At 45.9% G+C, this 21,971-nt stretch overlaps 3 protein-coding genes across 10 annotated transcripts in view; 1 reads left to right on the top strand and 2 right to left on the bottom strand.

Annotated features, from left to right (window-relative positions):
- Nucleotides 1–363: 363 nt before the first annotated feature.
- On the bottom strand, nucleotides 364–3,039 carry Syx6 (Syntaxin 6). 2 transcript variants are annotated; one of them, XM_089261397.1, is made up of 4 exons: nucleotides 2,898–3,039; nucleotides 1,557–1,714; nucleotides 803–1,465; nucleotides 364–587 (listed from the first exon to the last, which is right to left on the bottom strand). In XM_089261397.1, the coding sequence occupies exons 3-4, from the start codon at nucleotides 1,365–1,367 to the stop codon at nucleotides 511–513; spliced, it is 642 nt and encodes a 213-aa protein (XP_089117523.1). In that variant the 5' UTR covers nucleotides 1,368–1,465; nucleotides 1,557–1,714; nucleotides 2,898–3,039; the 3' UTR covers nucleotides 364–510. The 2 variants fall into 2 exon arrangements, with proteins under 2 accessions (XP_089117523.1, XP_017960056.1); XM_018104567.3 differs by lacking the exon at nucleotides 2,898–3,039 and adding an exon at nucleotides 1,872–2,500.
- A 57-nt stretch (nucleotides 3,040–3,096) lies between these two features.
- LOC108653790 (phospholipid scramblase 2) lies at nucleotides 3,097–4,876 on the top strand. 2 transcript variants are annotated; one of them, XM_018104568.2, is made up of 6 exons: nucleotides 3,097–3,302; nucleotides 3,654–3,701; nucleotides 3,854–3,982; nucleotides 4,040–4,431; nucleotides 4,488–4,631; nucleotides 4,704–4,876. In XM_018104568.2, exons 1-6 carry the CDS (start codon nucleotides 3,218–3,220, stop codon nucleotides 4,731–4,733), a joined length of 828 nt encoding a protein of 275 aa, XP_017960057.1. In that variant the 5' UTR covers nucleotides 3,097–3,217; the 3' UTR covers nucleotides 4,734–4,876. The 2 variants fall into 2 exon arrangements, with proteins under 2 accessions (XP_017960057.1, XP_030238977.1); XM_030383117.2 differs by having other exon boundaries at nucleotides 3,854–4,431.
- A 530-nt stretch (nucleotides 4,877–5,406) lies between these two features.
- shn (zinc finger protein schnurri) overlaps nucleotides 5,407–21,971 on the bottom strand; it is a 51,328-nt gene continuing 34,763 nt past the window's right edge. For 3 of the 6 annotated variants that reach the window (XM_089261343.1, XM_089261345.1, XM_089261347.1), the window contains 6 exons: nucleotides 14,740–16,361; nucleotides 13,367–14,209; nucleotides 13,192–13,296; nucleotides 9,927–13,117; nucleotides 9,627–9,856; nucleotides 5,407–9,507 (listed from right to left, as the gene is read on the bottom strand). In XM_089261343.1, coding sequence (XP_089117469.1) covers nucleotides 7,376–9,507; nucleotides 9,627–9,856; nucleotides 9,927–13,117; nucleotides 13,192–13,296; nucleotides 13,367–14,209; nucleotides 14,740–16,361 — 8,123 coding nt within the window. In that variant the 3' untranslated portion in view covers nucleotides 5,407–7,375. Of the gene's footprint in view, nucleotides 9,508–9,626; nucleotides 9,857–9,926; nucleotides 13,118–13,191; nucleotides 13,297–13,366; nucleotides 14,210–14,739; nucleotides 16,362–18,678; nucleotides 18,703–18,904; nucleotides 19,614–21,971 lie in introns of those variants that run through there. The other 3 variants (XM_089261346.1, XM_089261348.1, XM_089261344.1) reach the window with 3 other exon arrangements.

Here is a 21,971-nt window from a genome sequence, read left to right as displayed (position 1 = left end):
CCGGTTGGCGAAAAAACAGCAGCTTAACATAGACAAGGAATTCTCTTTAACAGCTCGACAGCTGTTAGTAAATACAATTTGTTTCCTTTTTTTAATTATTTATATATTTACTCAACTGCGTACAGGTTTTTTTTTAAATAACTCTCTTTGATATACAGATATATTCTTTCTCATACATATACATTGTACCGTTTAGCAATTGTTACAGATTAGCCTACGCCGGAAATTGTCTTTGGAAATACGCTTACACCCGATTTGTTACTTCAATTCATTTCTTTTTTGTTTGTTAATAAATGTTTAAACGTCTGTGTGTATATACAGCTAAGAAGTTTGGTAGTGTGGCTAATAATAATAAAATATATATATATATAGAAAATATTTGAATTCACTTTAAAATTTGCAAATATACTTATTTCAAATATACATATATATTTATATATATATATATATTGTATATAAATCTAATGAATTTACACTACAATCAACGGAGAGAGAATTAAAAAAACAAAATTACAAAATAATAAACAAAATTATCACAAACAATAACAGCACAGAAAGTATGAGAATCGCGGCCCACTGTCGCTTATCTGCAAGAGAGAGAGAGAGAGAGAGAAAGTAATGAACTATTAATTAAACAACAACTAAAAGATGGACAAGAGAGTAGTCTGATCAATGGTTGAACTAACAGCGAATTCATTCATATTTAAGAGGGTGGAGTGAAGATTTAATCATTAATATCAAATTATTATGAGTTCAAAGACTTTTCAGAGCTACCCTCAAGGTTCGCTGTAGCAATATTTACCGTTATTCATGTGCAAAACTTTGGCAACTTTTTTCATAGTTGTGTCGAGCTTTGATTCGGTCGTATCGAACTCATTACCAAAATCGTCCAACATGACCGCTTGCTCATCCAATTCGACGCCAATTTGACGGGAAACAGTCTTAAGGGTGCCAATGGAATCACTGATCATATCCAGCTGTTCATCCTGACCCTGGATCATACGCTGCTGTATGGACACCGTCTCGCCGACATATCGATGGCCCGGACTATCCAGATTGCCCCCATAATGACTGGGACTATCTATATCCAGAGCATTCTCCAGTTTCGAGTATTTGGTACCACTGTGCCGAGTGGCAGCCGCCGCCGCTGCCGTTGCCGCCGACATTGTTCCAGCTATAGTATTGGCCACGGATTGCGTATTGGGACAGTCGACCAGATAGGTGCGATCGTTGTGCGAGTGATAATCGTTGCTCTGGCTATGATTGTGATTATGATTGAGGCTGGGATTGCGTTCGTTCTCGAGCAGTGGTTGATGTGCGGTTATATCTCTGTCCCTGCTCCGATTCAGGCTCATCTTATCCTTCATCTGCTTGACCTCATCCCGAGTGTTGTCTATGAAGTGTCGCCGGCTGGAGAGTTCACGATTATCGATGCGAAATTTCGTAGGATTTTTCTCAACAATGCGTACTAAAATAGAGACAGAGAGAGTTAAGGAATTGCAAGAGAGAAGAGAGCGGATGATTCTTTGATTTCTTTTGTTATGGCAAAAGGATATTGATAGTGTCCTCCAGATCCTCGAGGTCCCATTCAATACTGCGCAGCGAATTACGCAGCTCCGTCGTGGTCCATTCAACCTCAGCGCCCCCGTTCTCGCCCAGCTCGCGCCAACGCAGGTAAAGGCCGCGTGTCTTATTCAGCGCTTTGAAAACCTCGCTGCAAATACAAAAACAAGACAGTGGGATGGAGAGAGGGGAAAAGGGAGAAGGGGAGGGAAGCAAGATTCAGAGAGAACGTGAGGGGTAGGGGAACAGGGTTGCATCAGAATTTGTTTGTATGTGTGTTGGCATTGCGAATGTTGTGAAATGCATACTCCTTGACTACAAAAAACGGATCCTCCAGCGACATGACCCACGCGCGTTCCTCTCACGTTTTCCTGTTTGCGTTCGAATGAAATTTTAAAGTTTGCCGTAACGATACACTTGGATTTTATAGTCATGGGATTTTCGTTATTTTCTAGTTGGTGCCCCACACTCACAAAGAGGGTGCAAGCGAGAGAACAGCAACCCCCTTCGTTTTCGTTTTTGTTGGTAAGAAAATCTATGAGAGTTTGCAAATGTTCTCGTTTCGTTATTTCCTTTTTACTACGTAAATGTGAAGATGTTTCAAGTAGCACGAATTACAGTGTATAACAATTTTGATCTAATCTACGATTACTTTAATTGGAAGTTTTTATTTTTCGAACAGCACGTTTATCGATTATTGCACATTGCCGTGTTATCTTCTTGTTGCTGTTGCTGTATCTCTGTATGTGTGTCGGTGTGTTGGTCTGTGTGGGCGAGGGGGCGTGGATACGAGAGACCGCGCTCGCGGCCAGGCTATTGCGATAGCCAGAAGTAAACTGACGTTATAGCAGAGCAAAAGGAGTCTAAAGGTAGAAGGCACACTTGTTTATGCCGCTCCAGCGTCTGCGCACTGCTCGGTTGCCACAATCGAGATAGCAGCAGTTGCTAACACGACACTCTTTGGTTTATTAACTAATGCGTTCTTTAACCATAACAAATGCCAATTAGACGCTTCTTCTTCTTTGCTTGTTTAAATGTACTGGCATTTAACCGTAGGTAACCGAGAACGAACGCTCTCTTTCTTGGCCTCTCTCCCACGGCTCTCTCGGTAGAGTGTGCAACAATTCATCCCAACGTTCTTCTTCTTTCACTGTTCAGCTGAGCTACACTAAACCGTAAGTATAGTTATGCGCTCTCTGATTCTGGCTCTCTCTCTTTCCTTCGACCTAATTTTACTCACTGACTAACTAATGTTATTTGTGTTTGGGCTCATTTCACAACTGTTGTTTTAACCGCAAATTCACTTTGTAGGTCAGAATCTCACTTAAACTTACCTGCTTCACGTTGCCTCCTCATTAAGAAAATTTGTATGCACATGCAGTCTGCGCTTAGACTCAAATTTTTTTTATATTTCGCAAAATATTTTACTACAGCTGTGCCCGAGCGTATTTGTTATGGCCACCTGTGTGGTCCTTTTGCGTAATGTTAACGCAAAAATGAGCAACGCAATCGGGAGCAATGTAATCTATCACACTCTAGTATTTAAAAACTCGACAGTCCCGGTCACACAGTTTGTCCGTTGATCTGTTATTGTAAAGCAGCGTTTAAAAAGCGGAGTGAATCGTTCAATAAGGTAAATTAAATAAGAATTAAAATGCTGCAAAATGATGCAGTGCGCACATTGCAATACGACAGCGAAATACGTGTGGCTCAAACAAGTACGGCCAACGAACCAAGAGGTAATGTTTTGTTTTAGTACAAAATCCTACATCCAATTGGAATGCTAATGATTCATGTTTAATATTTCTTATTAGTAACCGATAATTTCTGCCAGTTGTGTGTTACAATTGGATTATTAGGCCTGCTGTCTGCCTGTATTTGTGTTTGAGCGTGTGTGTGTCAGCAGGTACAAGCTGGCCGTATCTTATCAGCAACTGTTTCTGTTTTGGTTTTATGAACGCCTTATCAACATTTTCTTTGTTTAGCCCTCTCCAATTGACCAAATGATCGATTTATAGAATTTTACTAACCCATTTAAGTCTGTCAATTGAAATTAACGTTTCTCTTTTTGCATTTTGTTCTAATTGCAGTTTTTGATGGACAAATCAGCATAACCTCTCAGCCGCGACCAACAACAGGTGAGTCTTACCTCTCTGTTGCTGAGGATTGTAACAAATCTGTTGTTCTATTTGTCAAACAATATACATATATAGATTTCTATTTATAATCTTTTTATTATATTGCTGTATTTATACTTTTTGATTAAAATTGTGTTCAACTATCTTTTTAGATGCTCCTCGGATACCTTTGCCCATTTCAACAGTTGCTGGCAGTCGCACCTTTATACCCCTGGCTGGCTATGATTGCCTCGCCGATTTGCCGTCTGTGCACATCGAGCAGACTTTTGAGTTGAACGATTGTGAGTGCGATGAGTTTATCGTTGATCTATTGGCTAATCTACTCAAATTCTTTTTAGCTCTCACAGCTGTCTCGTCGGAGAATCGTTATGTAGTTCGCTCGCCCCTGGGTGATGCCATCTTCGCCGCCTCCGAGAGCTCCACGCATAATAATCGTATGATATGGGGCTCCGGACGACCCTTCCAGATGCACTTGCTCGACAAGACACATCAGGAGGCTTTGGTGTTCCGCAAGACGCTCGCACTGGGCGCCATTTGCTGTCAGCCCAAGAACTTGGAGATTTGGATTCCGCCGGGCAACGTGCTGGGCCGTGTCGTGCAGTCGCCCACCTTTACGCAGCCCGAGTTCTACATTGAGGATGGCAATACGCATCAGCCAGTCTTTTGTGTCGAGGGACCCGCGAATTCTGGCTTCTGCTGCTATTGTTTGCCCAAGGAATGCTATTTTAAGGTGGTCTTTGCTGCTATTTGCCAATATTTTCTAATACTTATGTATTTCTTATATAGATTCATTCTGGTGGTGATCTGCGTGCTTCTATAGACCACAAATGGCTGGCCAGCAAATCGCAATATACCACAAATATCTATTTCAGCGATCCAAAGCTAACGGCCAAGGAGCGTGCCTTAATACTGGGCTCAGCATTTATGCTGGTAAGAAATTCTTCGCTCTCTCCCTCACCTCCTCTTTCCATCTCTAATCTGAACAATTTGCATATATTGCAGGAATACATGTACTTTCAAAAGCGTTTTTAATACTCACTTGGCTATTGTTGCGGTCACTGCTCGAGTAACTGAAGTTCTTCAACATATTCTTTCTTTCTTTCCATCTGCCTTTCAGCCTTTCAATATGGCTAATAAAATATGCATAAATATATTATTAAAACCACTTAATTTAATTTACTGCGTTTATTTTACTTACATTTCGTTAATTCTGTTGGAAGAAGTAACTATGTATACACTCTTTCTTTAAAGCTGTTCTTCCAAGCATTTACTCTTTCTCTTCTATTTCCTCCAAGAAAGCCTTCTAATTGTCCCCCAAGTCTTTAATGCCTAGCTGTACTTAGCTGATCACACAATTCACGTCACTTCATTTTACTGCACTGCACTGAACGACTGACTGACCCTCACCGCGCCTGGGCGACTGAAGAAATGCTGCAGCTGCAGCCTTTTATATAGGGCGACTTTCACTCAGAGACTAGAGCGCACTCAAATGTTGAGCCCATTGGGAGCACTCTCTGCTGCTGCGAGCATTCTAGGCATACCAAAGCAATGCTGCTGCATACATAGAGAGCCCTTAAATGATCTTCTGTAGCTCTTATTCGTCCCTTGCATGTCTTAGGCACACGCATTATAATTCTCTTAAGGCTGCTTCGGCTTTTTTAATTTCTGGCTATTCCATCCCATTCAAAGAAATAAACAATAAAAATTAAAATTTTTCACATTGAATTTTTTATTTTCTGTGTCATTTTCTTCTTTGTTTGTAAAGTTTTCATGCTCAGTTTTATGTTTTATGTTTTTTTTTTCTGTTTTTTGATATATTTTACAATAATGTAATAAATCACTTCATTTTTGTTGTTTGTTGAACATACATATACATTTAAATATATATATATTATTTTGTTTTTTTTTTTTTTTTTTTTTTTTTTTTTTTTTTTTTTTTTGTACAGTAATTTGCACTATTTCTAAGTTTCTATAAACTTTATCTGTGTGTATTTAACTAGCCTACAAAACTTAATATATATATGACAACATAATTTTTAACTAGAGTTATTCATTTTTGAAACTTTAGTTTTTGTTTTCGCTTTTAACATAATTCGCGTTAATTAATAAAAACAAACAATTCAAAAGAGTCTCGTGGTCTCGTTGCTTTTTCTTTCAATTTAAATTTAACATGTTTTTCTTAATTTCAAATAAAAAACTTGTTTATTTAAATTCCAATAAAGTTTTTTTTTTTTTTTGTTAAGTTGTTTTTGAAATAAATTTTTGCTTTTATTTCAAGTAATAAAATTTTGTTTTTTTATTTTGAAAACAAATTGTATTATTTTTTGAACTAAACAAAATAAAATGGGTTGTTTTTAAATTTTAAAAACATTTTTTGTTCACTTCAAAATCAGGAAGAACTTTGTTTTAGTTTGTATAGTTGGATGTTTTTTTGTTATATATAGGATGGTGGGTGGTTGGGCTAAGCCTTAGAACAAACTAAATAATATACATAGTTTTAAACATATTTACATAAGAATTGTTATAATATTTTTTTATTTTATGGATACGACTCACAGCACTTCAGGAGTTTTGTAACTTTTTTATAGCATTTCGAAAAAGAAATTATAAATTATACATATATTAATCTGTTGTGTATATATATAGATATTAACTAGGACTAACTGTACATATATGTATGTATATACTAATCTATATATATGTTTATATATATGTGTGTTTTTGTAAAGTAAGAGTTGAAACAACTTTTTGTCGTAGCTGAGAGTTGACCATGAACTAAACTAAATACTTAAGTTGCAAACTTCAGTTGCCCTTAGACATTATATATATATATGTGTATATATGGTATATAGTGTATAGTATATCGTACATATGCTTGACTTTTCTATATGTTGACTCACACACACACAGAAAAACACACACACAGCTTCAACTTTGAATACATATATTAAAAAGCTTCAAGCTGCTTTAACTTAACTTCTATTCAAGCCGAAAGCTTTCACAATTTCAAACTGTTTTGAGATTTAGGTGGTAAAAAAGTAAAACGGAAAATTGTTGTTGTCTAAAGCTTAAGAAAGTAGAAAGCTTTTTCTAGTTAAACTAAAACTAAAATGTAAACAAGATTTAGATTAAAACCGAATACAATAAAATTTTCATCAAATTAAAAAACTGAAAGCTTTAAAATATTTGTTTAAAAAATTAAAAATGTTTAGCTAATGTTGCGAGCTAAAGCTTTTTAGATTTCCGCATCAATCGAGCATTGACAGCACCTAAAAGCCTTCCAGATGCTTCATCGAGGTTTTTACTTAAAGATACAATTTTCTTTTTATCAAGACAACACTTTGAGCAACTTTTCAGCATGAAGGCTTTTCTTGTGAGTGTCCTCTGTGTGTGCGTGTGTGTGTGTGTGTGTGTGTTTGTTTAGAGTTTTTGTTGTGTGCCCAAATGCGATATGCTTAGACATTTGATATGCGCTCGTTGATGTTTTGGTCATTGCCGCAGCCACTGTGGCTCGCTGATTGGACTTGAATTGGTATCGGATTGGGATTGGCATTGGGAATGGGGGCGGGAGTGGGCGTGAGAGTGGCGTTGGGCATTAGATGGGGCTTGGGGCCCGGTGGCGCCGGCCAGGCGTAGGGCCACACTCAGGTATGCTGCAGCATATACATATATTGTCAGTTGCTGCCGACAATGGGCAGAGTCAACTCATTCGTGTTGCTTCTCGCGCGCTTCTCGCTCGTCTCCAGCGGATTGTCGCTCTCGTCGCCGTTGCTGCTGCTGAAGCTGCTGGCGGGCAGGCGCCGCTTCAGGCTCAGCCCGTTGGTCAGGCCATTCGTCTCGTCCTCGGACATGGAGCTGGCGCGCTTCGGCGTGTTGCCGGCGCTGTCGTTGTCCAGCGAGGCGATGGCCGAGGCCGCGGCGCTGTTCGCCGCGCTGAAGCCGTCCTCCGAGGCGCTGTCCTGGCTGGCAGCTGGCACGTCGCTGCCGCCGCCACCCACTAGCTGCAGCATGCCCGACGGCGTCGTGTAGCCACTCAGCTTGTTCGGGTCCTTCTCGAGCAGCTTCTGGGCCAGCAGCTTGAGCGAGATCAGAGAGTTCTCGCAGTCGCTCGTATCGATCTCCGTCAGGCTGATGCCCGCCCGCTCGATCTCCGCGTACGTGCCGAAGGGCAGCTTCTGCAGGCACTCCAGCTTCTGGACGTGCGTCTTCGAGCGCAGGTGCTTGGCCAGGTGGCCGTGTATGCGAAAGGCAATCTTGCAGTCCGTGCACTCGAATGGGCGCGGATTCGATGTGGTCGGCACGCCGAAGGTGGACGTCATCATCACCTTGTTGCGGTGCGCCTCGGAGCGCTCGTGCTTCTGCAGATGGCCCTGGGTGCGGAACGAGATGCTGCACGGCTCGCACTTGAACTTGCGCTCCATGTAGTGGATGTTCATGTGCAGCGTCAGCTGATGCTGCCGCTGGAACGTCTTGCTGCAGAGCAGGCACGTGGGGCGTGCATCGCTGGCAATCGGCGGCGGCGGCGCTGGCACCACTCGCCCGGCGTAGCTGCCGCTGCCGCTGCCGCTGGCTGTTGTTGTTGTCGGAGTGGCTGCAGTTGTTGCTGTGGCAGCAACTGTTGCTGCTGCCGGCTCGCTGCTCGACTTGTTGTAGCCCTCCTCAGTGGCCAACACCTTGACTATAGCTGTTGCTGTTGCTGAGGCGGCGGCAACAGTTGCTGTCGCTGTTGTCACAATCGGCTTCGTGTTGTTGCTGTTGCTCAGCACGCCCTTGAAGTCGATGGCGTCTGGCTGCTGCACTGCAGCTGGCAAGTTGGCATTGTGCGTGGCTGCAGCAGGAGCAGGCGCAGGAACAGGAGCTGGAGCTGGGACAGTTGCTGTTGCCTGCTGCTGTCGCTCTTCGGATTGCTTGTCCTGGCTGCTCACAGCAATTGTTTTCACTTGCTGCTGCTGCTGCTGCTCCATTTGCTCCTGCTCCTTCTCAAGCTCTCCCTGCTCCGTTGCCTCTGGCTCATGCACCTCGATGCTGGGCAGCTCGTGATATATCAAGCCAACCTTCTGCTGGATGCTGCTCACAATGGGCATGCTGCTGCTGCTGGTAATCGTGCTGTTGTTGCTGCTGCTGCTGCTGGTGGTGGTGGTCATCAGGTAGCTGCTGCTGTTGTACAAACTCTGCTTTCGCTTGGCGTTGTGCAGCGCCTGCTCCTTGATGTACGTGTGCAGCAGCACATCCTCGCCCTCGCTCTCGCGCTTCGCCTGCTCCTCCATCTCGGCCGAGATGCGCACCTTGTCCGACACCGAGATCAGGGTCTTCATGAAGCCGCACTCGTTGTTGCCCGCGCCGAAGATGACGTCGCGCATCTGCTGTGCCTGCGACTTGGGCAGCTCCATGGCAGCAACTGTTGCCGCTGCAGCTGCTGCTGATGATGTTGCTGCCGTTGCTGCTGCTGCTCCTGCCACTGCTGAGGTGATTGGCCTCGGCTTAGTCAAGTCCATTGGCGCACTGCTCTCATCCGTGGGCACTTGGCGCTTGGGCTTCGACTCCTCGGGATTGGAGTAGTATTGCTCCTGCTTCTGGTAGTCGAACGGCGGCTTGGGCGACGTAAAGGAGCACACCTGCCGCTTGGGCTGTGTGGAAGCACCGCCCGCCGAGCCAATGCTGTTCGCTGGACTCGCTGCGGACATGCTGGTCTCCAGCTGCGCGGGATAGGGCGAGACACTCTGCGGTATGGGCGGCGTCATCGAGAGCGAGAGCAGGCCACGCGCAGCCTCATGCTCCTTCAGGCGGGACTTGGATTCATCTGTGTCTGTAGAGGCGGAAAAAGCAAGTTTTAGTATTAGAAGTATATATAGGCTAGTCCTAATCATTATATATAAATTAAAACGATTCTTTAATCATTAGCCCTTATGAGTGGGTGCCACCTACCACTGCTCTCCGATTCGTTGTCGCTATAATCATCCGAATCTGCAGAGTCGCCGGCCATGGAGGAAGTGCGTCCGCCAGCCGAGGTCGAGGATTGCTGATCGAACTCGACGTCCACGTCGAGGAATTCACCATCCGCTGGCATTGGGCCTGGATTGATGCCCAGTTCAATGCACTTCTTGAAATGCGTTTTCGATTGCATGTGCTTGGTCAGATTGCCCTTGGTCTTGAAGCTGTAAGAGTGAAAAAGAGAGAGAGTTTAAATATTGCTTAAGAGGCAAAGGGACAGAGAGAGAGACTCACCTGAAGCTGCAGTGGCTGCAGGTGAACGGACGCACGTCCGTGTGCGTGCGAATGTGCTTCTTCAGCATGGAGGGCTTCTTGCAGCGAATGCCGCACTCGGAGCAGACGTAGCGGCCACGCCCACGTCCGCGTATGTAGGTGTAGTCCTCGTTCGACTCATAGCCGCCCACTAGCAGCTGGCCGGGCTCCAGCTTCTTGGCTGCCTCCTCGCTCGCCTTGGCCGCCACATTCGCCTCGCTGAGCGCCCCGATGGCTGGCGCCTGCTTCGCCTGGTGCTGGTAGAACTTGCTCTGGGCGTTGTTCACGGTGGAGCAGCTGCTGATCGTCTGCTGGGAGCCGACGAGCGCGTAGCTGTGCGCATTGCCGCCCGCCTGGACCACAGTGAAGCCCGCGCCGAACATCTTCTGCCTGGAGTCGTAGAGCGACATCACCTGCTTCGGCTTGAGGCCCAGTGGATGCGGCTGGTTCTCCTCGCACACCTGCCAGACGCTGTACATCGACAGCTTGTGCATGCCGGCCACGTACGAGGGCTGCGGGCAGTTCACTGTGCAGTAGAACATCTTGGTGCTGCACTTGAGGCCCAGGTAGGTGTAGGCGTGGCCGTTCAGGTAGAGCTGCACGCAGGACTTGGACGGGCGCGGCGTCTCGGGCGAGATCAGCGGCAGGGTATTTGCAGTCGGGGTGATCCCGTGATGGCGCTTGGGCGTGAACGTGCCCGGCTTCAGCGGGAGACTCGTGGGACGCAGGAATTTCGTCTTACTGGCAACAGTTGTTGCTGCTCCAGCTGATGTTGTTGCTGCCACAGCTGATGTTGCTGCTGCGGCTTCGTTTTCCGGTGTTTCCACGTGCAGCGGATCGAATATAAAGTGTCGCACCTCCTGCTGCGGCTGCTGCTCCTTCACATTGTCAGCCATGCGCAGGAAATTGAACTTTTGCACACTGAGACCGTCGCCAGCAGCAGCAACAGTTGCTGCCAGCTTGCTGCCGCTGTTGCTGCTGTTGCTCTGCCACTGCAGCGCATTGCGCTGCGCGGGCGTCGGCGGCTGTCGGCTGAACTCGCTGGGCAGATTCTGGACGCCCCCGAAGGGCGACAGCGACTTCTTGAAGGGCGGCGCATCGATGGCAGGCGGACGCTGCAGCAGCAACTGTTGCGGCGGTGCTGGCAGCAATGTGAGGCTGCTCGGGCCCGGAATGCCCGGCACGTAGGGAATCGCTTTGCCGCTCGACTCGCTCATCGCGGGCAGCGTGAGCGGATTGAAGGCGGTTATCGAGTTGATGGGCGGGAACTGGAAATGCTGTGAGTTGTTGTTGCTGCTGCTGTTGCTGCTGCTGATGTTGTTGTTGTTGTTGTTGCTGGCATTGAGCAGAAATGCGGGCTTCGGCTTGGGCTCACTCAACCGGGGCGACATTTCCTGAAAGCTGCCGCCCGACAGCAGCGGAGTGCGGATCATCTTGGGGCTCTTGTCCAGCTCGGGGCACTCGGAGATGGGGATCATCGAGCCGCCCGACGAGGTGAAGCGTCTCAAACGCTCCTCCTTGCCCGTGTTGAATCCAGTCAGCTCCTGGCTGTTGCCGAACATCAACTGTTGCTGTTGCACGCCCGTTGCTGTTGCTGTTGCTGTTGCCGGCGGCAGGGCAAAGGCGCTGTCGTTGCTCAGCTTCGGCCGCTTCGCCGAGCTCTCGCTGATGATGTTCTCGAGCCGATCCTCGTGCATTTTGGTGATCACGACTTGGGCGTCGGCGGCCTTGCGGGGCGCGGCGTAGTCAACGAGCGGGGTTTTGCCCAGGAGCGGGCCGGGCGAGGGCAAGGGAGCGTCCACGAAGCGCAGAGCAACATTGTTGGCGTCGATGCTAACGGCAACAGTTGCTGGCAGATTGTGGGTGTTGCTGTTGCCAGCCATCGTCACTGTCAGATTATTGATGTTGTTGCTGTACAGGTTGCTGTTGCTGCTAGCGACTGTTGCTGTGGGATTGCTGCTGCTAGCACTGCTGCCTGCAACAGTTGCTGTTGGATAATTGCTGCTGCCGCCGCCGCTGCTGCCAGCAACCGTTGTCCTGCTGGTCCGCGCCGGCGACTGCGCCGCACTCAGCCGACTCAGCACCAGGCTGCTCGGCTTCGTCTTGAGCTGCGACCAGGCCAGCTTGGCCAAGGACAGCGGATTCTTCGAGTTGGCCATGTGCGACTTGAGCTCCGGCAGACTGAAGGAGATCGAGTTGGAGCGAAAGTACTTGCTGCTGGGCGAGGAGGCGGGGCTGATGGGCGCACTGCTGCTGGCGTCCTGGCAGTAGGTGCTGTTGTGCTGCTTCAGCTCGTCGGCGCTGCGGAACTCGTTGGCGCAGATGGGGCAGGAGTAGACGGCGTCGTCGCCCTCGCCAATGGGCACGGCTAGTCCGCGCGCGTTAAGCAACAAATTCTTGATAATCGAATTGTTCGCAGCGGCAGTCGCAACTGCTGCTGGCTTAGCAGCAACTGTTGGCGTTGCTGCTGTTGCTGGTGCGGCTGCTGCTGTTGCTACTGCTGTTGGTGCTGCTGCTGCTGCTACTGTTGCTGGTGATGCTACTGTTGTCGCTGCCTTTGCTGGCTTTGGTTTGGCGGACAGATTCAAAGGCTGCTGTGCGGGCGTCGCTTGTTGCTGCTGCTGCTGCTCGAGCTTGTTTAAAGGCATTGCTGGATCCTGGCGATAATGCAGCAATTGCAGCATTGTTGCTGGCGGCGGCGGTGGCAATTTGACATTTAAGGCAGCAGGAGGAGGCGTCGCTTTTAGGTTAGCATAAGCATTGTTGCTGTTGCCACTGCTGCTGCTGCTGTTGTTGTTGCGTTTGAGCAGTCCATTTACTGGCTCAATGACTCGATATTGTTGAATGAGTTGCTGTTGTTGTTGTTGTTGTTGTTGTAGTTGTTGCTGCTGCAATTGCACCTGTTGTTGCTGTTGCTGCTGTTGCTTTTGTACTATGCTCTGTGCTAGATTTACTTTTGCATCGCCCAACTGCTGGCTGCTGCTGTTGTTGTTGCTGCTGCTGTTGTTACTGCTACTGTTGTTGCTGCTACTGTTGTTGTTGGCATTGTTGAAGCTGCGCGAACGATTCAGTTGCTTGGGATATTTCTTCTGCAGCAATATTTCCTTATTCTCCACAATGGCTTCGTTCTGTGAGATCAATTTCGAAATGTGTTCCTGCACCTTTTCCACATTCTAAGAAAGATAGTGAGAGGGAGAGGGTGGTTTAGTAAGTTGCAGAATTTGGGTATAGACTCTAGTATACGCACCACTTGCATGCCACTGGCAAAGCTGCTCAAATTGCCTACAGGTGTGGGCGTGGCAGGTGCTGCTGCTGTTGCTGTCGCCTGTTGACTATTAGAGCGAGGCAGCTGCTAGGAGAGAGAGAGAGAGTAGATATTTAGTTACAACTCAAGAGAGAGAAAGAATATGCAAATTCTCTACCTGCTGCTGCTGCTGTGGCTGAGGCAGCAACTGTTGCTGCGGCTGCTGCTGTTGTTGCTGTGGCAGCAACTGTTGCTGTTGCGGCTGTGCTGGCGCCTTGAGCAGTGGCGAGTGTTGCTGTTGCTGCTGCTGTAGATGTTGCTGCTGCTGCTGTTGCAACTGATAATGTTGCTGATACTGCAACTGCTGCAGCGCCAACGCATGCTGATGCATTGCGGCCGTGGGGTTGTAATATGGCGCCTGCCCCAAGTAGTAAGTGGGCAGTGGAGGTGGCGGCAGAGCGACAGCATTGCCCGCAGCAGCAGCTGCTGCCAGCAGCAATGACTGCTGCTGCAACTGTTGCTGCTGCTGCTGGAGCTGCTGATGCTGTTGCAGCTGCAGCTGCTGCTGATGCGAGTTGATGTGAAGATTCAGCTTCAGCTGCGTGCTGGGCGAGAGCGTGGGATGCACGAGCAGAGGTTGCGGCAGCTTCTGTTGCTGTTGCTGTGGCAGCAATTGTTGTGGCTGTTGTTGCTGCTGTTGCTGTTGCTGTTGTTGCTGCTGTTGTTGCTGCTGCTGTTGCTCCTTGCTGCTGCCTGGCGCATAGAGCGCTGCATTGTGAAATTTTGGCTTGTATGGCTTGTAGTCTATCGACTGTCGATGCTGCGCTGTCGCCGAGTGCAAATTCTCGACTGTTGCCGGCGGCAAGGTGCCAGCAGCTGGCGAGCCCAGCGGCAACTGTTGCATGTGCTGCGGCAGTGGGGGCTGTTGCAGGTACGCGCTCTTCGCCGCCGACAGCGTAGAGGGCGAGGGCGTCGGCGAGGCCATCGACTGCTCATCATATGGCGAATCGGCGCTACTTAGCTGCAAAGAGAAGAGGTTGCTTGGTGAATACAATTTGGTAGAATTTTGGGATATATTTTACACAAATCTTTTGATCTATCAAATTCTGTATTTCATCTAGTTTTCAAAAACTTAGCTAACTACTCTGTCAAATTTACATGCCTCACTCTGCTCTGCTCCCCTTCAATCAATCAATCAGCTCACTTTTCTTACACTTTTAATCAATCAACTGCCTTACAGTCTCAACAAACTTCTGTTAACGGCAAATTCATGACTTGAAACTGTTTCATAACTTTACTATCAATCACTAACTTCTCTATCAATCAAGCAATCAACTTCCACTCAGCATAGTCAATCAATCAAGCAATGCTCTTACGACTCCTGCTAGAACTACAGCAAATCTCAACATACTGTTATTAACATTTGTAAATATCCTTGATTAATTCCTCTAACAGTTCCTACACTTCTCTGAACATGCTCTTGACATTTCTAACTTCTGTTTAACTAACTGTTTATCTTAACATACTGTGAACTTGTCAATGGATTCTTACAATTTCCACACTCAACAGCTCCGAGCTGCTGTTGCTGAGATCTCCGTCGCCATCCTGGTCGGACAGTCCATCCGCCTCGTGGGCCGGCACGTCCAGGCCGCGCATGCGCGCCGCGTGCGAGCGGGAGCGGCAATGCTTGTAGAAGTTGCTTTTCGTCTTGAAGGCGATGCCGCATGTCTCGCAGGGGTAGGGCCGTTCGTTCGTGTGGGCACGGATGTGCTTCTGCAGGACCGAGGGCTTGGCACAAATCAGATTGCAATAGGGGCAGATGTAGCGACTAAGGCCAGTTGCTGCTGCTGCTGCTGGCGTGACTGTTGCTGCTGTTGGTGCTGTGGCAGATGCGGCAGATGTTGCTGCTGGCATGGCAGAGGTTGCAGTTGTTGCTGGCATGGCTGCGGATGTTGCAGCTGCAAATGTTGCTGCTGGCTTGGCTGTTGCTGCTGGTGGGACTGTTGCTGCTGTTGTCGTTGGCTGCGTCTGCTGCTGATGCTGTGCAAATGTTGCTGGCGACAATGTTGCATTGCTGGCATAGTTGCTGCTGCTGCTGCTGCTGCTGCTAATGTTGATGTTGATGTTGCTGCTGTTGCTCAAAGGCGTACGCGTGCGTGGCACGCCAGCAACAGCAACAGCAGCATTTTTGCTATAGCTCTCGGTCTCATGGCTGTTGCTGTTGCAGTTGCTGCCACTGTTGCTGTTGCTGTGCTCGTGCCCATTGACCAGCGGCAATTGCGTTGGCGGCGACACTGAGCTGTTCGACGACAGCGACGTGGTGCGCAGTGTTGGCTCGTCTGGTGCCTCCGTTTCTGTGGTGCTGGCCAAACGTTTGAACTTCTTGTGCAAATAGCGCAAATTGTTCGAGCTGCTTTTCCAGTCAGCAATTGCTGTTGCTGTTGCTGCGGCGGCATCATTGTTGCTTGTGTTGCTGTTGCTGCCACTGCTGCTGATACTAATGTTGTTGTTGTTGTTGTTTGTGGTGGTGGTGGTGTTGGTGCTGCTGGTGTTGCTGCTGTGCTGTAGCGTCATTTTGCTATCACTTACGTTCGCTTTATCTCTAGCCTTAAACTCATAATTATTTTCACTAATACTATTATCACTGTTGTTGTTGTTGTTGTTGTTACTTGTGTTGCTGCTGCTGCTGTTGCTGTCAGCAATTTTAGCTGGCAATTCGCTTAAATTATCTCGTTTGCTTTTGTTGTTGTCAATTGCTGTTGCTTCGGTTGCTTCAGTTGCTTCGTTTGCTTCACTTGTTGCTGTTGTTGCCTTGACTTTGCTGTTTGTTTTCAGTGTTGTTGTTGCTGTTGTTGCAGCAGTTGAATTGCTGCTGCGATATGTTTGCTTCTTAGTTGTTGCCGTTCCTGCTGATGTTGTTGTGGTTGTTGTTGCCTGTGCTGCGGCGGCGGCTGCTGCTGCTGCTGCTGCTGTTGCACGTCGCGTGTTGCTCACTTTGTTGTTGTTGCTATTATTAATGCTGTTGCTGTTGTTGTTGTTAGTTTTGTATTGTTTGTTTGCTGTTTTGTAATGTTGTTTCGCTGTGTTTGTTGCTGTTGCCGTTGTTGTTGCTGCACTTTCCATAGTCTCATCGAATTTGCTCGCCTGCGATGTGTTTGCTGCCGTTGGCTCATCTGCAAACAAAGAATTATTTAAATATGAATTAGCATTAAGAATCAATTGATTGATTGATTGACTGATTGAAGAGCAAAACAAAAGCATATTTATTAGTTAATAAACTGAATGATTATAGAACAAACTTCGAATCGATATTGATTTAAAATACTTCAAGTGCGCCCTGCACCAGGTAATGCTCCTTCTAGCACCTGCTGCCCTCATCTAAATATTTAATAGGGCTCTTCGAGGGTTAAAAATTAAAAATTTAAAAATGTGTGAATTTAAAATCTTTTCACCATATTTTGAAATTCCCTTCGGGTGGGCGTCACAGGCAGAGGCACCCCCAGGTGGGCTGGGACTGGGGGTGAGAGCCCGCCTAATGCAAAAAAAGCTAATTGAGCGCTCAATCTTATCAAAGGCAGAGCTAGAGCTGATAAAGCGGATGGGCCAAAGCTTTAAGTTGTCAAAAACGAGAAATTATAAATATATAAAAAAAAAGCTTTAATATAAACAAGTGTTAAATATATAAATGATTTTTGTTTTTTATTAACTTTCTATTTCGCATTTCAACCGCTTAAAGTTCACCTGTTGCCGCAGCAGAAAACGAAATCAAAATCAAAACAACAAAAGCTGCATGGGCGTGAGTGAGAGGGAGAGAGATAGATAGATAGAGCACGCAGTGAAGTGCGCTGATTGTTGTTGTCGGCTGTCTTATCAGCTCTATAAATACCCTAAGCACACGCACACGCACACGCACGCATACATACACATGCACACTCAAGTACATGTAAGCTTTATGTATGCTAGTGTAACAAGAGAGACCAAGGCAGAGGAGCGGCAGAGAGAGCGCGTGGCACTCACACACACACACGTATATATTCCCTCTTAATACGTCTTTCCATGTGTCTTTATCAACAAGCCAAAAATTCCATTGATAACGTTTAGGCTGTTGTTTATCAGCTAAACATTTGTGAATATCATTTTCAATATTCTTATTAGTTGGTCGATTCACCTGACTCACACAATCAGACAAATTGTCCGATAAACGGCATAACCTCCCCCTTCCACTTGCCTCTCGTATATGTATATGTATATGTATGTATGTATGTATATTCGTAGACCCATCGACGACACCTTTGACGTCAGCCGCGGCTGTCGTTGGCAATTAAACGGCATTACGGAAGAGATTAGTGGGCAAACGTTAAGAAAATACTCACATAGCTCACGCTATGACGCCGATTAGTTATCGTATTAAATAGTAGTAATTACCTAACCTCACATTGTGAATGTGTGTGCGTTGATTGCATGGAGGAGTGCCACATAGGAATTTCCCATCAACAGAATTTCTGCAGAGACAGTCTTCCAATTGGAATTGCCCGCAAGGGTAATTTTTGCATGCGTTGCACACATACATACAAATGATATGATCAGATTAGAGGCGCCGAAAGGATTTCCCATTAAGGGAATCTGTCTCTCTCACTCACGATAAGCACGCACGTACATATGGAAAGGGAATTATAATTCATATACAGACACACACACACACATTCACATTACAGTTATGTAACATTCATTATTATTGATCAATAGCTTAGCTAAATTGCTTTTCATACAACCCTCACTTAATAGTAGGGCTTTCCTTTTGTTTAAACATAGCGATAAGTGTAATCAACAACAACAGCTAATAAGACAGCTCCGCACACCAGTTTTTCTATATTTACTTTAAAAGAAGAGAGCAAGAGGAAGAGGGAGAGAGAGCAGAAAAGAAACAAATATTTAAATGACTTTATTATCACGACTTTGACTTTGTTTAACGATTCCGTTGTTGGCTTTTATTATTAGGCGTTTAGCTCTAAAGCTAAGGTTGCTCAAATAAACACGCATACACACAATCACATGTGAATACATATGTATGCACATATTAATATAGTATACATGCATTTGCATTTACATTTGCTCAGCGTGCAAAGTGCAATTCGCAAGTAAATAGCGGTTTATCAAGTGCCTGGTCACACTCTCAGTGATAGCCGCCGAGCGACGTCACATGAGAGCCATTTAATGTAAACACTCGCTGATTGACGACCTCTCACTCACTCACTTACGCGTGCCCCACTCACACACACCCACACACACACCCACATTCATGCACGTATTCGAATGAAATAAGCGAAAAAGAACGCGCTATACGCGGCGCCTCAGTCTGTCTGTCTGACTGTCAATAAAATTAGTTGTACGTCATTTGCAGAATTAAAAAACAAAAGTGTAAAAAAGAGAGAGCCAAGCTTGGCCACTTAACAATTGTTAATAATTTATTAGCAACCCAAATGTGTGTACTCACAAAGTATAAAACACGTAAAATTCACGGAAACGATACGGAATTCCAATGAAGACGAAGCTTCTGATAAAAAACGGTAGAGAAAAGGAAATGACAACTAACACAACACAAATGAAACGATGAGCACACAAACACTAGCACATAAACACACACACATATGCACACGCGCATTAGCTCATTTAATTTGCATTAAATATGAATAGTGCAATACGCAATAGCTCGTACCTGTGACTCAGTCGCGCGCTCTCTTTATTTTACGCGCTCTGATTAGCAATATCGATAGGCAAGGCTATCGATAGGTTTCATCAATATTTCAGTTGGCTGCCAAAGACTTGAGAATCGAGACCGAAATTATAACAACAAGCAAATTGCGTGCATCGAGTCAAGGCGCTCGCGACAACGAAACGGCGACCAGCGAGCATGAAACAGTTAAAGACAATTAGACGAGGCAAGCTGAAAAATTCATTCAAAGACCAGAGCCCAAGCAGCAACAGCAACAGCAGCAGCTACAGCTACAAAAACAGCAACAGAAACGGCAACAACAAAAACCAGACAAATCACTGTGAGTGCGCGAGAGTGTGCAAAAGAAAACGAAGAAGCGTCGCGACGCAACGCAAAGCGACGCGACTAACTGGCAAAAGAGTAGCGCGAAAACAAAAGCACAAACATCCACACGCATACACACCCATAGACACATTCGCACATACTCACTTAAAAGCCCAAAGACAGGCAACGGCAGAGTGAAGAAATGAGTAAAAACCGTACAATAATCAAAAAATTGAGCACGCCAGGAAAAGGCATACAGGCAAAAGCAGAAAGGGGCAAGGGAGAGCGAGAAGCAACGATAGCGAAACGTCAACGTCGCCGCATACCGCAATATTCGCCAATTCGCCGTCCCGCACACTGTTGCAATTGTCAATCAAAAGTAAGCACAGGGTCGCCTACTGCTGCCTCTGTCTCTGCCGCTGCCGCTGCCGCTGCAGCTGCCGCTGCTGCTGCTGGTGCTGAGAAATGATCAAATCAAGCAAAAACGTAGCTCCCCAACAACAACAACACACCAGCAGCAACAACAACAGGTGACGCGAAGTGGGGGAACACAATACGACGTCTGTCGCCAGCCTGTACCCGCGCTATTGTTGATTACGTGCACACAAACACATACACAACACAAACATGCATAAACACGCGCACCCATACATGCACAGGCCCCCAGCAATAAATGTGTATATATGCGAATTTTTGCTGACTAAGGAAGGTCTGGGGAGCACCAGCAGCAGCAACGGCAACGATAACAACAAAACCATTTAAAACGTAGAAGCACAGCACAAAACGTAGCAGTGAAAAAAGTGATAATAAAATAATAATAATTGCTACACACACACGCACGCATGCATTCATGCATACATATGTATGTCCGTGCGCAGCGATCAACTGAGAGCGAGAGCGCCAAACAGCTAGAGTTGCCGCAGCTGTCCACACACGAAGACCGAGGCTCTTCTCTTCGTACTCCCAGTCAAACAGCCAGCCAGCTAGCCAGCCATTACACACGAGTGAAGCACGAGCAGCCATGTGGCGACGAGCATGAATATATATATATATTTATATGTATGTGTGTGAGTATTTAGCCTGTTTTCAATACTAGCCCCCACTCATGCCTCTATTGTATGTGTGTGTGTATGTGTATACAATATGCATGTACACACAAGCTACATGACTAATCCAAACAACTTGACAACACTGTCGCCGCCGCCACCGCCGTCGCAGTCGTTGGCGTCGCTGACGCTGCCTGCGCTTTGCTTTTGTGTATTATATTGAGTCAATTCACAAGAAACGAGGAAACCCGCCATCGCCGTCGTCGTCGTCGTCGTCGTCGACGACGTTGTTATTGTTGTTATTGCTTGAATTTTGTTTATATTTATGAGAGAGTGAGTGTACGTGTGGGCATATGTGTGCTTGGTCTTATGCCTGTGTGGGTATATGTGTGCATGTGTAGTAGCTCTGTGTGTCAGTCAGGCCGTGTATGAGCGAGCATGAATCAAGCTGAAAAATTTTAATAATTTTGCTCGTGTTGTTGTTGTAGTTCGACTGCAAACGAGTTTAGCTTGTTGCTCGCGTGTATGTGTGACTGTCCATGTGTGTGTGCGAGTGAGTTCACTGCTGGGCTTGGGTCTGGCCTGTGCTTTGGGCAGTGCTACTTGTATTTTTTTATTCAGCGACACACGATAATATGACGACACCAATACAAATGCAATTGGGCACTTGGAGCTTTCTAGAGCGCTTGATAAGCACTTTTTGCTCAGGCTCTGCTGCTGCTCTCTTTTCCTCCCTCTCTCTTTCTCTGTCGTTCTCTCTGTGTGCTCTATGACGTACTCGTTGCTGTTGCTGTTGTTGTTGGGCACTCGGCAACACTTGAGCGTTTGTCGGAAATCAAATTAATGCGATTAAGCAGCGCTAACGATCGTCGCTCTTCTTCTTAATCTTTTCTTCTTTTTGCATTTAGTCCACAAATGGGTAAAGGAACGTTGTGCGTGTGTCTGTATATACAGAGTCTGTATTAACAGAGTTGTCACTTTGGCTTCCGTTACTTTAGGATATGGCTTTTTGAACTTTATCTGTAGCTTTTAGCTTTATTTCTGCCAACACTGGCGCAAGCCTCGAAATTTAGAACCAAATCAGTTTTAATTCGCTTTGTTTACTTTGCCTGGGGGTTTCCAATAGAATAAACAAATCTTTATATAAATATACAATAAAAAATTTACTGATAAATTTATAAGAAAACCGCGAAAAGGTATAAATTACTATGAGCTGGCGATTTTGTTCCTTCTCTTTTTTATAGCTAACTGATAAAAGTAAATTCTATTAAAAATGTTGTTTTTATTTATACTTTGAAGTGAGAATCGTTGAGAATTGAAGTGGGCGTGCGATGGCACCTTTAGAAGGTAGTATCAATAAAGAACTGGAAATGATAAGATCATAATTAAAATGTGAAATATGGCTAGGAAACTTAGTTTAATATGATTTACGGTTAAACTTCAAATGTGAAATTTCTAGCTGGAAAATCAGAGTTTATTATAGATAGGGTCACTTGTTAAAGTTCAATTTAAGAGAAATTCACGAGAAAATAATATTTATTTATCAATCAACAACTTAGACTGATTTAATTACCAACTCTTCAGCTATTTCAGATGAGTAATCGAGTATATTTCGCCATTGGAAAATTTGTAGAAAAATCATGTTGTAGAATTTTTCATTTTCCTAGCGCGGAATTTCCCAAAAAAAAAAAGAACAGAAA

This window comes from Drosophila navojoa, chromosome 5 (genome assembly GCF_054131105.1).
Source record: "Drosophila navojoa isolate 15081-1374.11 chromosome 5, UAZ_NAV_1.0, whole genome shotgun sequence".
Classification (NCBI taxonomy): domain Eukaryota; kingdom Metazoa; phylum Arthropoda; class Insecta; order Diptera; family Drosophilidae; genus Drosophila; species Drosophila navojoa.
The sequence above is the reverse complement of the archived record's forward strand: the minus strand, read 5'-3'. Positions and strand labels throughout refer to the sequence as shown.